Source organism: Poecilia mexicana, unplaced genomic scaffold, assembly GCF_051168715.1.
Source record: "Poecilia mexicana isolate PSO_F unplaced genomic scaffold, ASM5116871v1 scaffold_9, whole genome shotgun sequence".
Lineage (NCBI taxonomy): Eukaryota > Metazoa > Chordata > Actinopteri > Cyprinodontiformes > Poeciliidae > Poecilia > Poecilia mexicana.
In genome coordinates, this window is record NW_028263378.1 from 11,009,359 (window position 1) to 11,021,977 (window position 12,619).

Consider the following 12,619-nt stretch of genomic DNA (forward strand, 5'->3'; position numbering starts at 1 on the left):
GGGAACAGGAGATCGACAGGCGGATTGGGGCAACATCTGCAGTGAAGCCGGCGCTGTACCGGTCCGTTGTGGTAATACACGACGGACCGGAGAGAGCTGAGTCAAAAAGCGAAGCTCTCGATTTACCGGTCGATCTACGTTCCCACCCTCATCTATGGTCATGAGCTTTGGGTCATGACTGAAAGAACGAGATCCCGGATACAAGCGGCCGAAATGGGTTTCCTCCGCAGGGTGGCTGGGCTCTTCCTTAGAGATAGGGTGAGAAGCTCGGTCACCGGGAGGGACTCAGAGTAGAGCCACTGCTCCTCCACGTCGAGAGGACCCAGTTGAGGTGGCTCGGGCATCTGGTAAGGATGCCTCCTGGACGCCTCCCTGGTGAGGTGTTCTGGGCACGTCCCACCGGGAGGAGGCCCCGAGGAAGACCCAGGACACGCTGGAGGGACTATGTCTCTCAGCTGGCCTGGGAACGCCTTGGGGTTCCACTGGAGGAGCTGGAAGAAGTGGCTAGGGAGAGGGAAGTCTGGGCCTCCCTTCTGAAGCTGCTGCCCCCGCGACCCTAAATGGATGGATGGACGGATGGATGGATGGATGGATGGATGGATGGATGGACGGACGGACGGACGGACGGATGGATGCATTTTATCTGTCAGCACCTTTCAAAACACCTTAGAGCACTTTACAACATTAAAAACACAAACAGCAAAAAATATATATATTTTTTTTTTTAAATGACAAAAATACAAAATAACTAAAAATTGTTTTGACACAAAGGATACTCAAGTACTGAGTAGCTGGTCATAAAATCTGATTTTATATTTTAAAATATATCACTAAACAAAACAACTATAAACTTATGTAATTTATATGTGGTGTGCCAAACTTTATAAACTGCATAAAATTAATACTTACAGTATATGTGTATGTGTCAGTAATATTGTAACTTCCAGTGACAATATAAATGTAATATATAATACATTTACTTTAATATATGACTATTGTCCTGTTTTATATTATTATTATTATTATTATTATTATTATTATTATTATTATTATTATTATTATTATTATTATCATTATTATTATTATTATTATTATCATTATTATTATATTTTATTGAGATCTGCAGACTCATTAACAGAAAATAGCATTGTTAACAGGTGTGAGTCTGTCTCATACATTTATGGTTAAATATGTTTATTCTTAAATCATTGAAGATACTTAAGTTGGATAGAGTATCCAGAAGTTTTACTAAGAGTTTAGTAAGATTTGCAATAGTTCATAACAATATTACTCTAGTAAAAGTGAAAAGTACAGTGCAGTGAAACTACTCCTAAAAGTGCATTTTTTTTCCAAAATGTTGCTCCAGAAAATGTAATTGAGTAAATATAAGTTAATACCCATCTCTGAATTTAATTCAGTTTATTTGCATGGCACCATTACACTGCCAAAATAATCTGAAGACACTTTAAATCCCAAAAATATGAATCATATCAAACCAATACAGTCCTATCATAAAGACACATTTAAATTCAGTTACATATTATTTCAATCTACATTTTAGTAATGTTAGATGCAATTATAAATCTTTTTTTTTTTTTTACATGCGTTATACGACATAAATCTGTTCACCGTTTCATGTTTTCTTCATCCAATTCCTGATTTAAGAAACAGGATAAAGAGTTTTCTTTCAGTCAGTTGAGTCAACCATCAAACATATTTTTTGTCTGTATCTGGTTGTATTTGTTATTGAAATATTTAAGTGTTATAAAAAGAAACCTGGAGTCAATAGGAAAATTGACTGCAGGAGTCAAATTATTTTTTTAACAGCACTCCAAATTCATACAGAAAAATAACTTTTAATATCAATAATGACATTAAAATTAAATCATTTTACTTTATTTGAAGACATAATTCATACAAAGTTATCAAGAAGGTGAAAAACTCTAAAATAAAAGAAAATATTCAGCAATATAAAACCTCAACTTTGCTGGAGTGGTCATAAAGTGCTCTCTTTTTGAAATGCCCGTCGTCATAAATCCACAGTATCAATCACATTTATTTTTATCTTCATGGCTTTAAATAATATTTTTCTAAGTAAAATTATTTAATGTTGCACTCAAATTCAAGCCACATCTTCACATTTCAAAAGGAAATGCAGGCATCTAGCAGGCTTTGGCATCCTCCAAAACCTAGAAGAAATAGACCTGCTCGTAGGCAGTAAAGTTTGAAGTGTAGACAGGAGTGAACTTGTAGATCAATGAGGCGTCTTCCTCCTCACGAGAGTCAAAATGATGGAAACTCTTCCGTCCTAAACAAAGCACAGATGATTAAAGGTGATACACAGTCAAAGCTGTAACGAGAGGATAATTCTCACCTAATTCTTACCTTCATTGATAAAAAACTCAGCCAGCTGCGACGACACCTGAATGGCATGACTGGAGTGAGGGAAGCTAAAATTTCTGTTCCACTGAAAGCGGTTCACCTCGGGATGCCACTGCACTCCGTAGAACGGATACCTTTTACCTGGCAGGGCAGAGGAAACGAAAGGACGTTCCATCACCACCCGGCTCAAGAGAAACAGTCTAGTTTTTCACTTCCACACTCAAATAATCGAATAACCTTCAATGGTGGAGACGAACTGAGCTCCATTTTCGGCGACGTTCGTCGACAGCAGGGAGAAGAAACCACTCAGCTTCTCATTTTCCTGGAAAGCCTGGAAGAACAGTTTCATTTTCCATTTAAGTTTTCAGCATTTCATCACATTGCAGCTGGAAACGCCAATGTATTTATGTAATAGACCAACACAAAGTAGTTTTTATTTGTGAAGCTGGAGGAAAACAGAAAATCTGAGAAGTGTGGCAAGCATAATTTTTTTTTTGCTCCAGTCATGGCTGCAGGTTTTTCAAACTTTCAGGTTATACTTTGCAAAATAGCTCAAGCTCAATTAGATGGATGGAGACGATTTGTGAACAGCAAGTCTTGCCACATATGCTTAATTGGATGAAAGTTTGGACTTTGACTAGGCCATTGTAACTTTTGAGAATATGTGCTGATCTGAACTCTTCCTTTGTAACTGTGGTTGCATGTTTAGGGTAAATGTCTCAACTTTACGTAGACTAAACCCAAAATCAACTTTTTTTATTTTTAAATAAGTTAATTAGGATTTTATCTTAATGTTTCTGTGCTAATTTTGATGTTTTTGTGTAAATTTGTTTAGTTCTGCCTATACCGCCTCACTCCTGCGGTTGAACCCTGGCTCAGGCAGTCGGATTTTCTCTGATCGTCCAGACAGTTTGCAAGAAAAACTACATCTATGTCGTGATTAAAATGAAATTTTATCAGATAAAATCAAGTTGTGTCATGTACTTTCAATAGAAAATATTTGCATGAAAAGTATGACGTATTTTCCTTTTAAGGGTAAAAACAACAAAAGAGGAAGATACCTGTACTGTCAGGCCATATTTGTGAAAATTGCCAGTCAGAGGTTCTTCTGTCAAGGCCTTAATTAGCTCTTTAGAAAAACCTTGGAACATCCTGCTGGAGTGGGCCTCTGTAGGAATAAAAGCATTAATTTAGAAACATGAAAATGCATCTATGTAATGTTTAAAACTAAAATGGAAGACGTTTAGATGCATACTGATGTCCTAATGTAAATGAAAAGTTATCAGACTGCAGACTTTCAGTATCTTTCTTCAGGATTCATTTGAACAAATCATGTCTTCTAACAACAATGATCAAAAATTGTCTCAAAAAACACTCTGTGTTGGGGAGGTAATTTAACTCACTAAAGTGTAAAAATATCAGCCGTTCCTGTTAAACTTCCCTCTGCTGACTCCAAGTGTTGGGGATTCGCATCATGCATGTTGCAAAAAACATTAAGTTTAACAACAGTTTATAAATCTAAAAAACAATCCAAGCAATTAAAAGACGTCAGTGATGCCACAGAAAGGTTTCACCTGTGGTTAGGTTGAGGGGCAAAGCCACATTTCTAGCTGGAGTTGCTGAGAGCAGATTCTCTTCGGCCACCAGCACAGTGAGCAGCTGCATGCCCAGACAGGTTCCCCAGATGGGGAAGAAATCCCCTGCATTGTTGGCCTGGAACAAGAACACTCATTTTACTTCCCTACGATCCAAAAACAAAAGAAACGTGAGAACAATGCACAACCTTTAAAGGCTGTTTATGAAATCTTTCTCACTTTGTGGCCAAAGAGCATAGATGGATTACTGACTGGGTATAATACACAGAGTCAGCAAAGCAGATACAAATTAAGAAACACAAATAACTTCAAAAATGAATGATGACAAAGAAATGCAGGGCAGCGACTAAAGCATAAGTACTTGAAGTATACATGTCTTAAAAGCATGCAAAGCTTTCTATCTAGATGCCCTAAATGAATGCAAACAAACAGATTGGTAACGAAAAGGATGCAAAATGAGGGTGAAGACACACAAAAATTACAATTAACACAAAATGAAGAACAAATCATAGTCAGTGCTGAGAAAACTTTAGGAATATTAACTAGAAAATTAAACATGATGCGTTGTACCCACCGTCAGAGCGAGTTTATAAAAAATCTTCGCCACCCTGGCAAAGTCTGAGGTCGTCAAATCTACGGCTCCACCGATGAAAAACAGGCTGAACACCACAAAGAAATTAAAAATGGTCAATATTTTAATTAAATGTTCAATTGTTCTCCTGCAGAATAAAAAATGTGTTGGGTTTTCTCACCCATTTATCTTCTTGAAGATACTTTCATACTCTGCAGTAGAAAGAGTCAATCTGTTAAAAAAAAAAAAACAGTAAAAAAAACAGCACAGTCAGTGGTCATTTGATGTTTACACATTTTATAAACAGGAGCTTTCAGATATCACATTTTTAAAAATCATCAAACATTTATTATTTGTTTTTATTGTATAGTTGAGAAATTTTCAATTGGACTTAGATTAGGGATTTGGAAAACATTCCAGAAGCTAAAATTTAACCATCCAAAATAAGTTAATCATGCGTCCAGGATTATTTTATATTATAAATAATTTATTAACTGACATTTAGGAAGAGTTATGAAGCCATTTCTAAGGCTGTGGGACGCCAGGGAGAGAGAGTTGTTCCAAACAAGTGGGGGAAACATGGAAAAGTTGTGAACTTTCCCAGGATTATCCACTAAAAATAGTCCAGGATCTCATCCAGCAGGTCACAAAAGAACCAAGAACATCTAATGAGCTTTAGCTCCGTTGCTTCATTGCTGAGGTTCTGTTCTAAAGTCAGAACCACAGCTGAACAAAAATGACACCAAGTCTGTCTGCCTCTCAAACAAAAACTTAACGATCCCAAAGAATTTCAGTAAGACATTTTGTGCACTGAAGAGACAAAGATGGTGTGTGTACAAGCCTGCTTCAATAAGCACTAATCAATTTACCACAAGATAACACAAAACAAGCACGATTATTTGTTTTCCTCATGTGTCTTTTTCTACCAAAGACTGGATGACCTAAGGTTTTATCCACTTTATTTGTTGTTTTGTTTATTTACTTTGCATATTTAAAATGTCTTCTAGTTTTAGCATTAAACGATCGATAGAAATTAAGATTTATTGATCTTATATTACTTTAAAATGGTCTCAAGAACAACAATGTTACCGTTTATCACAATAACTTCTTGGGCAATACGTCATCCAGGAAAACTTGCTATCATCACAAGGCTACTTTCAAATCCTCCTAGTCCATCTCTGAATGACTCTAAATTCAGAAACTGGAGTTTTTTTGAAGCGGCCTAGTCAAAGTCTGGGATTAAATGCTACTAGGATGCTGAAGCCTGACTTTAAAAGAGCATTTACGCATGAAAACCCCCAGATGTGGCTAAATTGAACAATTTGCCAAGATGGGAGGACTAAACTTTCCCTACATGGAGGTAGATGACTGCAGTTGTCACAAACTGGATAGCAGTTGTTGCTGCAAAACGAGTTAAAATCAGGTACTACATTACTTTTTGACTAATCCATCCATGTATTGTGACATTGTCTTTCACTGTAGGGTCACAGGGGGGATAGTGTTTTCTTCAGAAGCCACAAGAAAACACTCTCCATCACAAAATAAAAAAGTTTAAAAAGAAACCTGCAAATAGAAAGAATTTTTCCCCCACAATGTTAAACCTCTTCTTATCATCTTGTTGCCATTTTCTCAGGTAAAACCACCAGAGCCTCCAACCCACCTGATCGGCACCACTCTGCTTCCCCCCGACTCGATGTAGTTCACGTAAGAGTCGGGTATGTATGTCGCTCCAAAAGGTTTCATGACATCATCTGAGACCATCTGAGTCAAAACACCTGAGCAGCAAAACGAAACACAAAAACAATCAAACGTGGCTGTGGCAAACTAATTTCACTGGGTTTCTTTTACACCCAGAACTCCTAAATAAAGTCTCTTACCAATCACTGGTCTGTCGTTCAGTTTCTCCTGTTTGAGATTAGCAGGCATGGCTTCATGGCAACAGATGAGGCAAATGGAAAACAGGAAGGAGGAGATAGAAAATCTTCGGCTGGGCATCTTCCCTCTGAACAATTCAGCAAAAAAGATTCTTACAAACCTGCCAGAGGGTTCAGTTTGTGATAGTAGTAACTACAGACTTATATATGTAGAAGTAGAGGCGGATACAGTCAGAAAGGGGAAGTGAGGAATGCCCTGCTTTGCATGTGATGTCTGTTTTACTGCACATGCCGGTCGGACAAGTTCACTGCTGACGTAAACACAAAATATCCTCCAGATGGCATGGAGTTTTTGAGAAATGTTTCATCCGTTGGTGTGGTAAACAGTCCAGGTTCATGCATCTCACATGGGGATTTGCAATTAAGGTTTTGAGACCTTGAAGAACTTGCTGCAGAAAATCAGAAAACGTGGTGTCAGACATGATCGTGCGTGTGAAAATGAAAGCAGTAGTTTAAGGCTGAGGCTTTGGACAAGCTGTTTCCGTTTCAGTGATTGCAGTAAGAGTCTGTGAAACTCCAAACTTATCCCAATGAAGCTGCTCAAGCATTTTTTAAAATCTGTGGCTTTTATGTGCATTTAAAAAACCTTCCCGCTTATAAAACCTGCACGAAAACATGACTTATTAGGCAACCTGTTCTGAAGTTCTTGGATTACATAACATTAGGGTACAACTTCTTAAAGTTAGGAAACTTTGTTGGCCAATAAGAGCACAGTGAACTGCCAGTAAAGCAAGCTGGCTGAAATAACTTTAGCTGCTGTTGAAGTTAACACTGATAAAAGACCATCCTGGATCAATTAAAAGTGACCTATTATGCTGCCTTGAACAGGTAAACATAGGTCTATACAAAACATATGGTAACACTTTATTTGAAGGGGGTTGAATAAGACTGACATGACACTGTCATAAACACCTGTCATGAACATGAATAAGCCTTCATGAATATTTATGACTGTTGTCATAAAGCATCATTCGGAAAATTATATTGGTTTAACTCAAAAATTAAAGTTCATGTAGTTGATTTAACAAGAGACAAGTTGTCTAAAACATTGTTTTTTAAGTTGATGCATTTTCAATTGTAAGTTTTAACTTAATGCTGCAATTTAAACCAAATAATTATTTCACAATACTCCAGAAAAAACTGCCCTCACCTAGTTAAAGAGCATACATTTCTCTAGGCTTTTTAAAATGGTCTTAAAGAACCAGACATTATGGTTACTGTAAACTTCTGTATTTAATCAAACAAAAAGTAGTTATGTAACCAAACATCCTCTAAAAATTCTCCCTCTTGTTATTCTGGCATTTAGAGAAGAGAAATAGTTTTTATACTCACCCCAAACAGGAAACGTTTGTCTGATTTTAATTCAGACAACTTCGTGGTCAAACTGTCTGTTTTTCTAAAGTCTCACTGATGAATGATGGATTCTGCAAGTAAGATACTGACTGCTTATAAAGACTTGCAGAACCCCGTTTCATAAAAACAGTATCACGTTTTCTGTGCTGATCATTTAAACGTTTTGCATATTTTCCCTTTTGCTTCACACTCTACATATTGATATTTTAAAAAGTGACAAAAACATGACATTTGAAAGTTTTGCCATAAAATCGATGACATGAGAAGATTTACTGTAGACATTAATTTATTTTTCAAAAACAAGCTTTGACAACAGAACAGAAACATGAATTAAAACTGATCTAAAATAATCAGATAAATATTATGCCGGAGAATATGAACCACCAAATAATTAAAAGCTTTAATTAGCTACTTCTTATATCAAAAAGAGTAATTGTTATAATTTGGTCAACATTTTTGTTTTATTTGGGTTCTAAGAGAAGCAATACACTAACAATCTGAGAGGGACTGGTACACTCACTGCATAAAGTTGACTGATTTAGTTGACAGCATTTTGGTCTCCATGGCAACTGTAGCTTTTTTTTCTGACCCCAGATCAGATTTAGTAAAGGCCTTTAAGGTCAGAGGAAACATTTAAAATTTATTTTGCTTTCAAAAACATCCAATGGAATGTAATCTCAGTCTTAGAATAAAGCTGGGTGAATCTTTAATGATTTATAGGCTCATAAATTCAAGACTGGTGAATTTTATTGATTCAATAGTCAAACATTAAACCAATCTCACAGATGATAGCAAGATAAAATGATTACAAGCTGATATTACAGAGCTGCAATACTATTTCTTGATATATGTTGAACTTTTTTGGGATCATGTCAGTAAAAAAACAAGGATCAAGTGTGAAACAAAGTTAATGTTTTTGTAAAATCCACTAACTGATGGTGGAAATGTCAGCTTCAGGCAACAGAAGAATAACAATAGACAATCTTTGATCAGTTTCTTCTCATAAGCACCTTTTTAAGAGTTTTTGTTTTTTAAAGAAATTATAATCCACCTTACTGAAAGCAGTAACATTTTTAGTGAACATCACTTTTTCTTTTGCAATAATGAAATTCTAAGGTGGGAAAACCTTAAGTCTGTGGGATGAAGCATCTGCATAAAGTGTTGAAACAAACCCATTTAAAGGAGATCAAAATCAACAGTAACCAAAAGTCTTTGAAACAGCACCAATAAAACGGTTGGTCCTTTCAGTCTCACATCACTCCATTAGAAGACACTGTCTGCCATCCAGATAAATGTCGATCACATCAGCTTTGTCCTGCAAAAACAAAGTGAAAACATTTGATTTCCTTCAGGTCATTTAAATTATTTTGTCGATTTTTACTTAAAAATTGCATACAGAAATTTATCTTTACTTCTGTCAGTAATGAGTGAAAAAATGTCTACTACCATCACAGGAATCTGTCACAGCTGCTGCTGAGCTGTGACCACTCACACCTGATCATCATCACCTTGATCCCCAGCTGCTGATATATAAGGACGGATCTTCCCCCTGCACGGCGTCAGATTGTTGTGAAACCCTCAGTGGTAACACTTTCAGGCCTGCTGTAGTAACTTGCGCTAACTGCCCAGTAACTAACCTGTCTGTCTCTTCCTTCTGCCTAGTTGCCTCTCCTGTCCCCGATCCTGACCCCCACTGGTTTTGGACCTTCTGGCTTCGACCCCCTGTCTGTCTGACCCTGAGATCTGGAATTGCCTGACCCTGATTTGGATTCCCTGGTTCTGACCCTGGCCTGTCTGACCAAGAAATCGTTTATTTCCTATTAAACACCAGTTTTTGTACTTACTGTTCAGTCCCTGCGTCCATCAGTTCCTGAACGTGTCAGAATCAAATCCTTCCTTCTTATAATGTCTCACCAGCTCTCTGCATGTTTTCACTGGTATTTACTTTTTTATATATTTTTTTATTCTGTCCTTTAAGCCCTCATAAATTCATACTCTTTCCTCACAAAATACCTGAAGTTTATTAAATAACAGAAAACCAAGAAATTACATTTGTTTAACTGTTCACAGTTGTGAAGCTCAAAACGGAGATGTTTCTGCAACATAAATGGAGTCCACTTGTTGTAAAGTCGGTTGATTTTTTAACTTCATTTGGAAGCAATAAAATTGACGTAATGCAAACCATCTAATCCTGACTGTCAACAAAACAAAAGATTAATCCAAACTTTAATCTACCAGGAGTACAAATGGTTCCACATCTGGACAGAATCAGTAAGAATAAATCACATAAATAGAAACTAAATGAATTTTGCTGAGTTGCATGTGAAAGCTTCATGTTACTTAAGACAGGATGTGATTTAGCCAAACCTCCCCCACATTTCAAGCTTCTTTTCCTGGTTGGGCTGAAGTTTACCACTCCTCAGTCGCTTTAGTCGGATATTTCAACATAAACAGCAAATTACTAATAAGTGATTCTGTTCCAATTCAGCATACTAATTTTTATTTCCAGATTAAGAAGCAGCCTTACCCTGGAGTCTGGCTATTTCTTTATGAATGTCTTCATAAACAGCAGCTAAAACCTCGTCCTTTGGCTTCAGACCATCCAGAAAAACTGCAAAAACAGGATAAGCATGCAGCACCTGCAATCTTTAACATTTTTACAAACAGTGCAGCAGTTTGAGTTTTAAATAATGACAAGGTTAAGTGTAATAAAATCAGTACTATCATCATTAGAGAAGGGCAAGTTGCCGCTATCATAGAAGTAACTGTAATAATCAATGTTTCTCATGCCTAGTCATTATTAAAATTGTACAAGTCCATAATCTAAAGGCCATTCAACATTTTAGATGTCCTCTCACCAATTTCTGAAGTGATTCTCTCCATCTCCTCGCGGTTTTGAAGGTACATCGGCCACACGTATCCATCAAAGTAGTTTGGAGGGTCTGGAGGCGCATACACCCTCATGCTGCCAGGACAAAAACACAGAAACAGCTCTCAAATTAAGATTTCACTGAAAATCAGAGTGAAAGAAGTAAAATGTAAAATTACACTAATAATACCAAAAAAGAGAGATGAGTACCTCCGTCTCTTCTTGCAGACATCATAAGGTATTTCCAAAAAATATCTCATGTCAAACATCTCATTTAAAGGCCTGGAAGGACAGAATGTGAATAGTATGATTAAAGGACGGCTAGGAGAATTTAATGCTAATATAATATAATAGTATATAATAATATAATATTAAACTGTGAGATGCAACAGAATTAATGGTGACAAGAAACAGCAGATCAGTTATTCTACAAAACATTTTCTATGTAAATACAGGAGACAGAATTTCACAGTTTTAATGACTGAGATTATAAATTAAAGAATAACTGGAAAAAAAACATCCATCCGTCCGTCCGTCCGTCCGTCCATCCATCATTTTGTACCTGTGGTTGAAAATGAGGAAACCTTCCACTATCAGAACGTAAAGTTCGTCATCGGTGGATGAATCTTTGGCTATCAGGCCCCGCCGCCTCAGGAACTCATGAGGGTCTTCTTTCCAGGAGTAAACCTCCTTCATCATCTCCTCCATGTGAAGAGCATCAAGCGCTTAAAGAGAACGCAGTTAGCATCATCTCCACAAATTCATTTCAATACACAATAAATGACCTGAAAATTCACTAAAATACCAGAAACAATGTTACCAGAAATACTTTTTTAGGACGTAAAATAAAAAGAGTTGGTTTATAATTATAGAACCTTAATTTCAGTCAAAATCATCAAGTTAAATAACAGATAAAGCATTTGAACTTACTGTCATATTGCTTGAAGCCGTTACTGTCCACTGGTACAACAAAGTCATCCTGACAAGAATAAATATGTAACTGTAAATTATTATCTGTTGTGCCAGAAATTGCTAAAACACCAATATTATCTAAGGAAGCCTTCATGGTTTACTTTGAAATACGTATCCTGAGCAATGATGCAGCTGTTGTGTATTTTCTGGTGAAGAAATTGGGAGAGAGTAGATTTTCCTCCATTGGTTACCCTGCGATTAAAGCAAATGGAAATTATAAAATAAAGAAACCTAACATTATATACCTACTTAAGAGTAGGTGTTTAGAGTCGTAAAAAGTAAACATGTCTTATCAGCCCTCACAGCCACATGGTTATCACAAAGTCTACTGATCCGTTGTCTTGTTGCTTCAGTTTCAAATATTTCTGCACATTTTTCTCTCCTGTTTTCACCTAGTTTGTATTTAGTGGTCACATCGGAAGCACTTTACAAAGTGAAACCTTGTAATTCAGTTATCAGTGGTTCCGTTTTTTAGTGACGTGTTTGCTGAGCAGCAATGCGTGAAGATTAAGACATTTACACATTAGTTTGCTGACAGCATTCAGATTTACTTACCCACCAACTCCAACAATTATAGTCTTCATTTGCAACAGCTCACGGCAAAACTACTGATGTGTGTCTCTAGTTATAAGAAAATAACAAAAAAAAAAACAACTCACGTTTAACTAAGAAACAACCGCATTGTTTACCTACACAAACACAACCCTCCTCTCTGTCACTCGTTTCCGCCCAAGGACGCATGTGATTCGCTGAAGACGGTGTTACGTCACGCCCTGCTCATTGAAACAGAAAAAGTATGCTGTTGGATTAGCTGCCGATTTATGAAAATATATTTCAATTAAAATGTAAAATATGTTCTTAGTAGCACAATAAATATCTACAATAAAAACGTTATTAATATTAGTAACTGTTATTTTTACTAACTATATCTTTTACATAAATT

At 36.6% G+C, this 12,619-nt stretch overlaps 2 protein-coding genes across 2 annotated transcripts; both read right to left on the reverse strand.

The window, feature by feature from the left end:
* Window positions 1-1,880: 1,880 nt before the first annotated feature.
* Window positions 1,881-6,649, reverse strand: gghl (gamma-glutamyl hydrolase like). Its single transcript, XM_014998547.2, has 9 exons — window positions 6,426-6,649; window positions 6,209-6,323; window positions 4,730-4,780; window positions 4,552-4,636; window positions 3,957-4,095; window positions 3,444-3,550; window positions 2,620-2,713; window positions 2,386-2,523; window positions 1,881-2,308 (listed from the first exon to the last, which is right to left on the reverse strand). The coding sequence occupies exons 1-9, from the start codon at window positions 6,541-6,543 to the stop codon at window positions 2,190-2,192; spliced, it is 966 nt and encodes a 321-aa protein (XP_014854033.2). The 5' UTR covers window positions 6,544-6,649; the 3' UTR covers window positions 1,881-2,189.
* Window positions 6,650-8,103: 1,454 nt separating this feature from the next.
* On the reverse strand, window positions 8,104-12,532 carry nmrk1 (nicotinamide riboside kinase 1). Its single transcript, XM_014998549.2, has 8 exons — window positions 12,232-12,532; window positions 11,778-11,868; window positions 11,635-11,683; window positions 11,267-11,429; window positions 10,915-10,986; window positions 10,694-10,800; window positions 10,363-10,446; window positions 8,104-9,150 (listed from the first exon to the last, which is right to left on the reverse strand). Exons 1-8 carry the CDS (start codon window positions 12,258-12,260, stop codon window positions 9,140-9,142), a joined length of 606 nt encoding a protein of 201 aa, XP_014854035.1. The 5' UTR covers window positions 12,261-12,532; the 3' UTR covers window positions 8,104-9,139.
* Window positions 12,533-12,619: the final 87 nt, after the last annotated feature.

Excerpts from the sequence above, each read along its gene's own strand:
- gghl (XM_014998547.2), bottom strand. The coding sequence starts at position 6,543 with ATGCCCAGCCGAAGATTTTCTATCTCCTCCTTCCTGTTTTCCATTTGC. Across the intron at positions 4,096-4,551 it reads TTTATAAACTCGCTCTGACG|GCCAACAATGCAGGGGATTT; the intron begins GTGGGTACAACG and ends TTCTTGTTCCAG. Across the intron at positions 2,714-3,443 it reads AATATGGCCTGACAGTACAG|GCTTTCCAGGAAAATGAGAA; the intron begins GTATCTTCCTCT and ends CTGTTCTTCCAG.
- nmrk1 (XM_014998549.2), bottom strand. The coding sequence starts at position 12,260 with ATGAAGACTATAATTGTTGGAGTTGGTGG. Across the intron at positions 11,869-12,231 it reads ATAATTGTTGGAGTTGGTGG|GGTAACCAATGGAGGAAAAT; the intron begins GTAAGTAAATCT and ends CTTTAATCGCAG. Across the intron at positions 10,447-10,693 it reads GAGAATCACTTCAGAAATTG|TTTTTCTGGATGGTCTGAAG; the intron begins GTGAGAGGACAT and ends CTGTTTTTGCAG.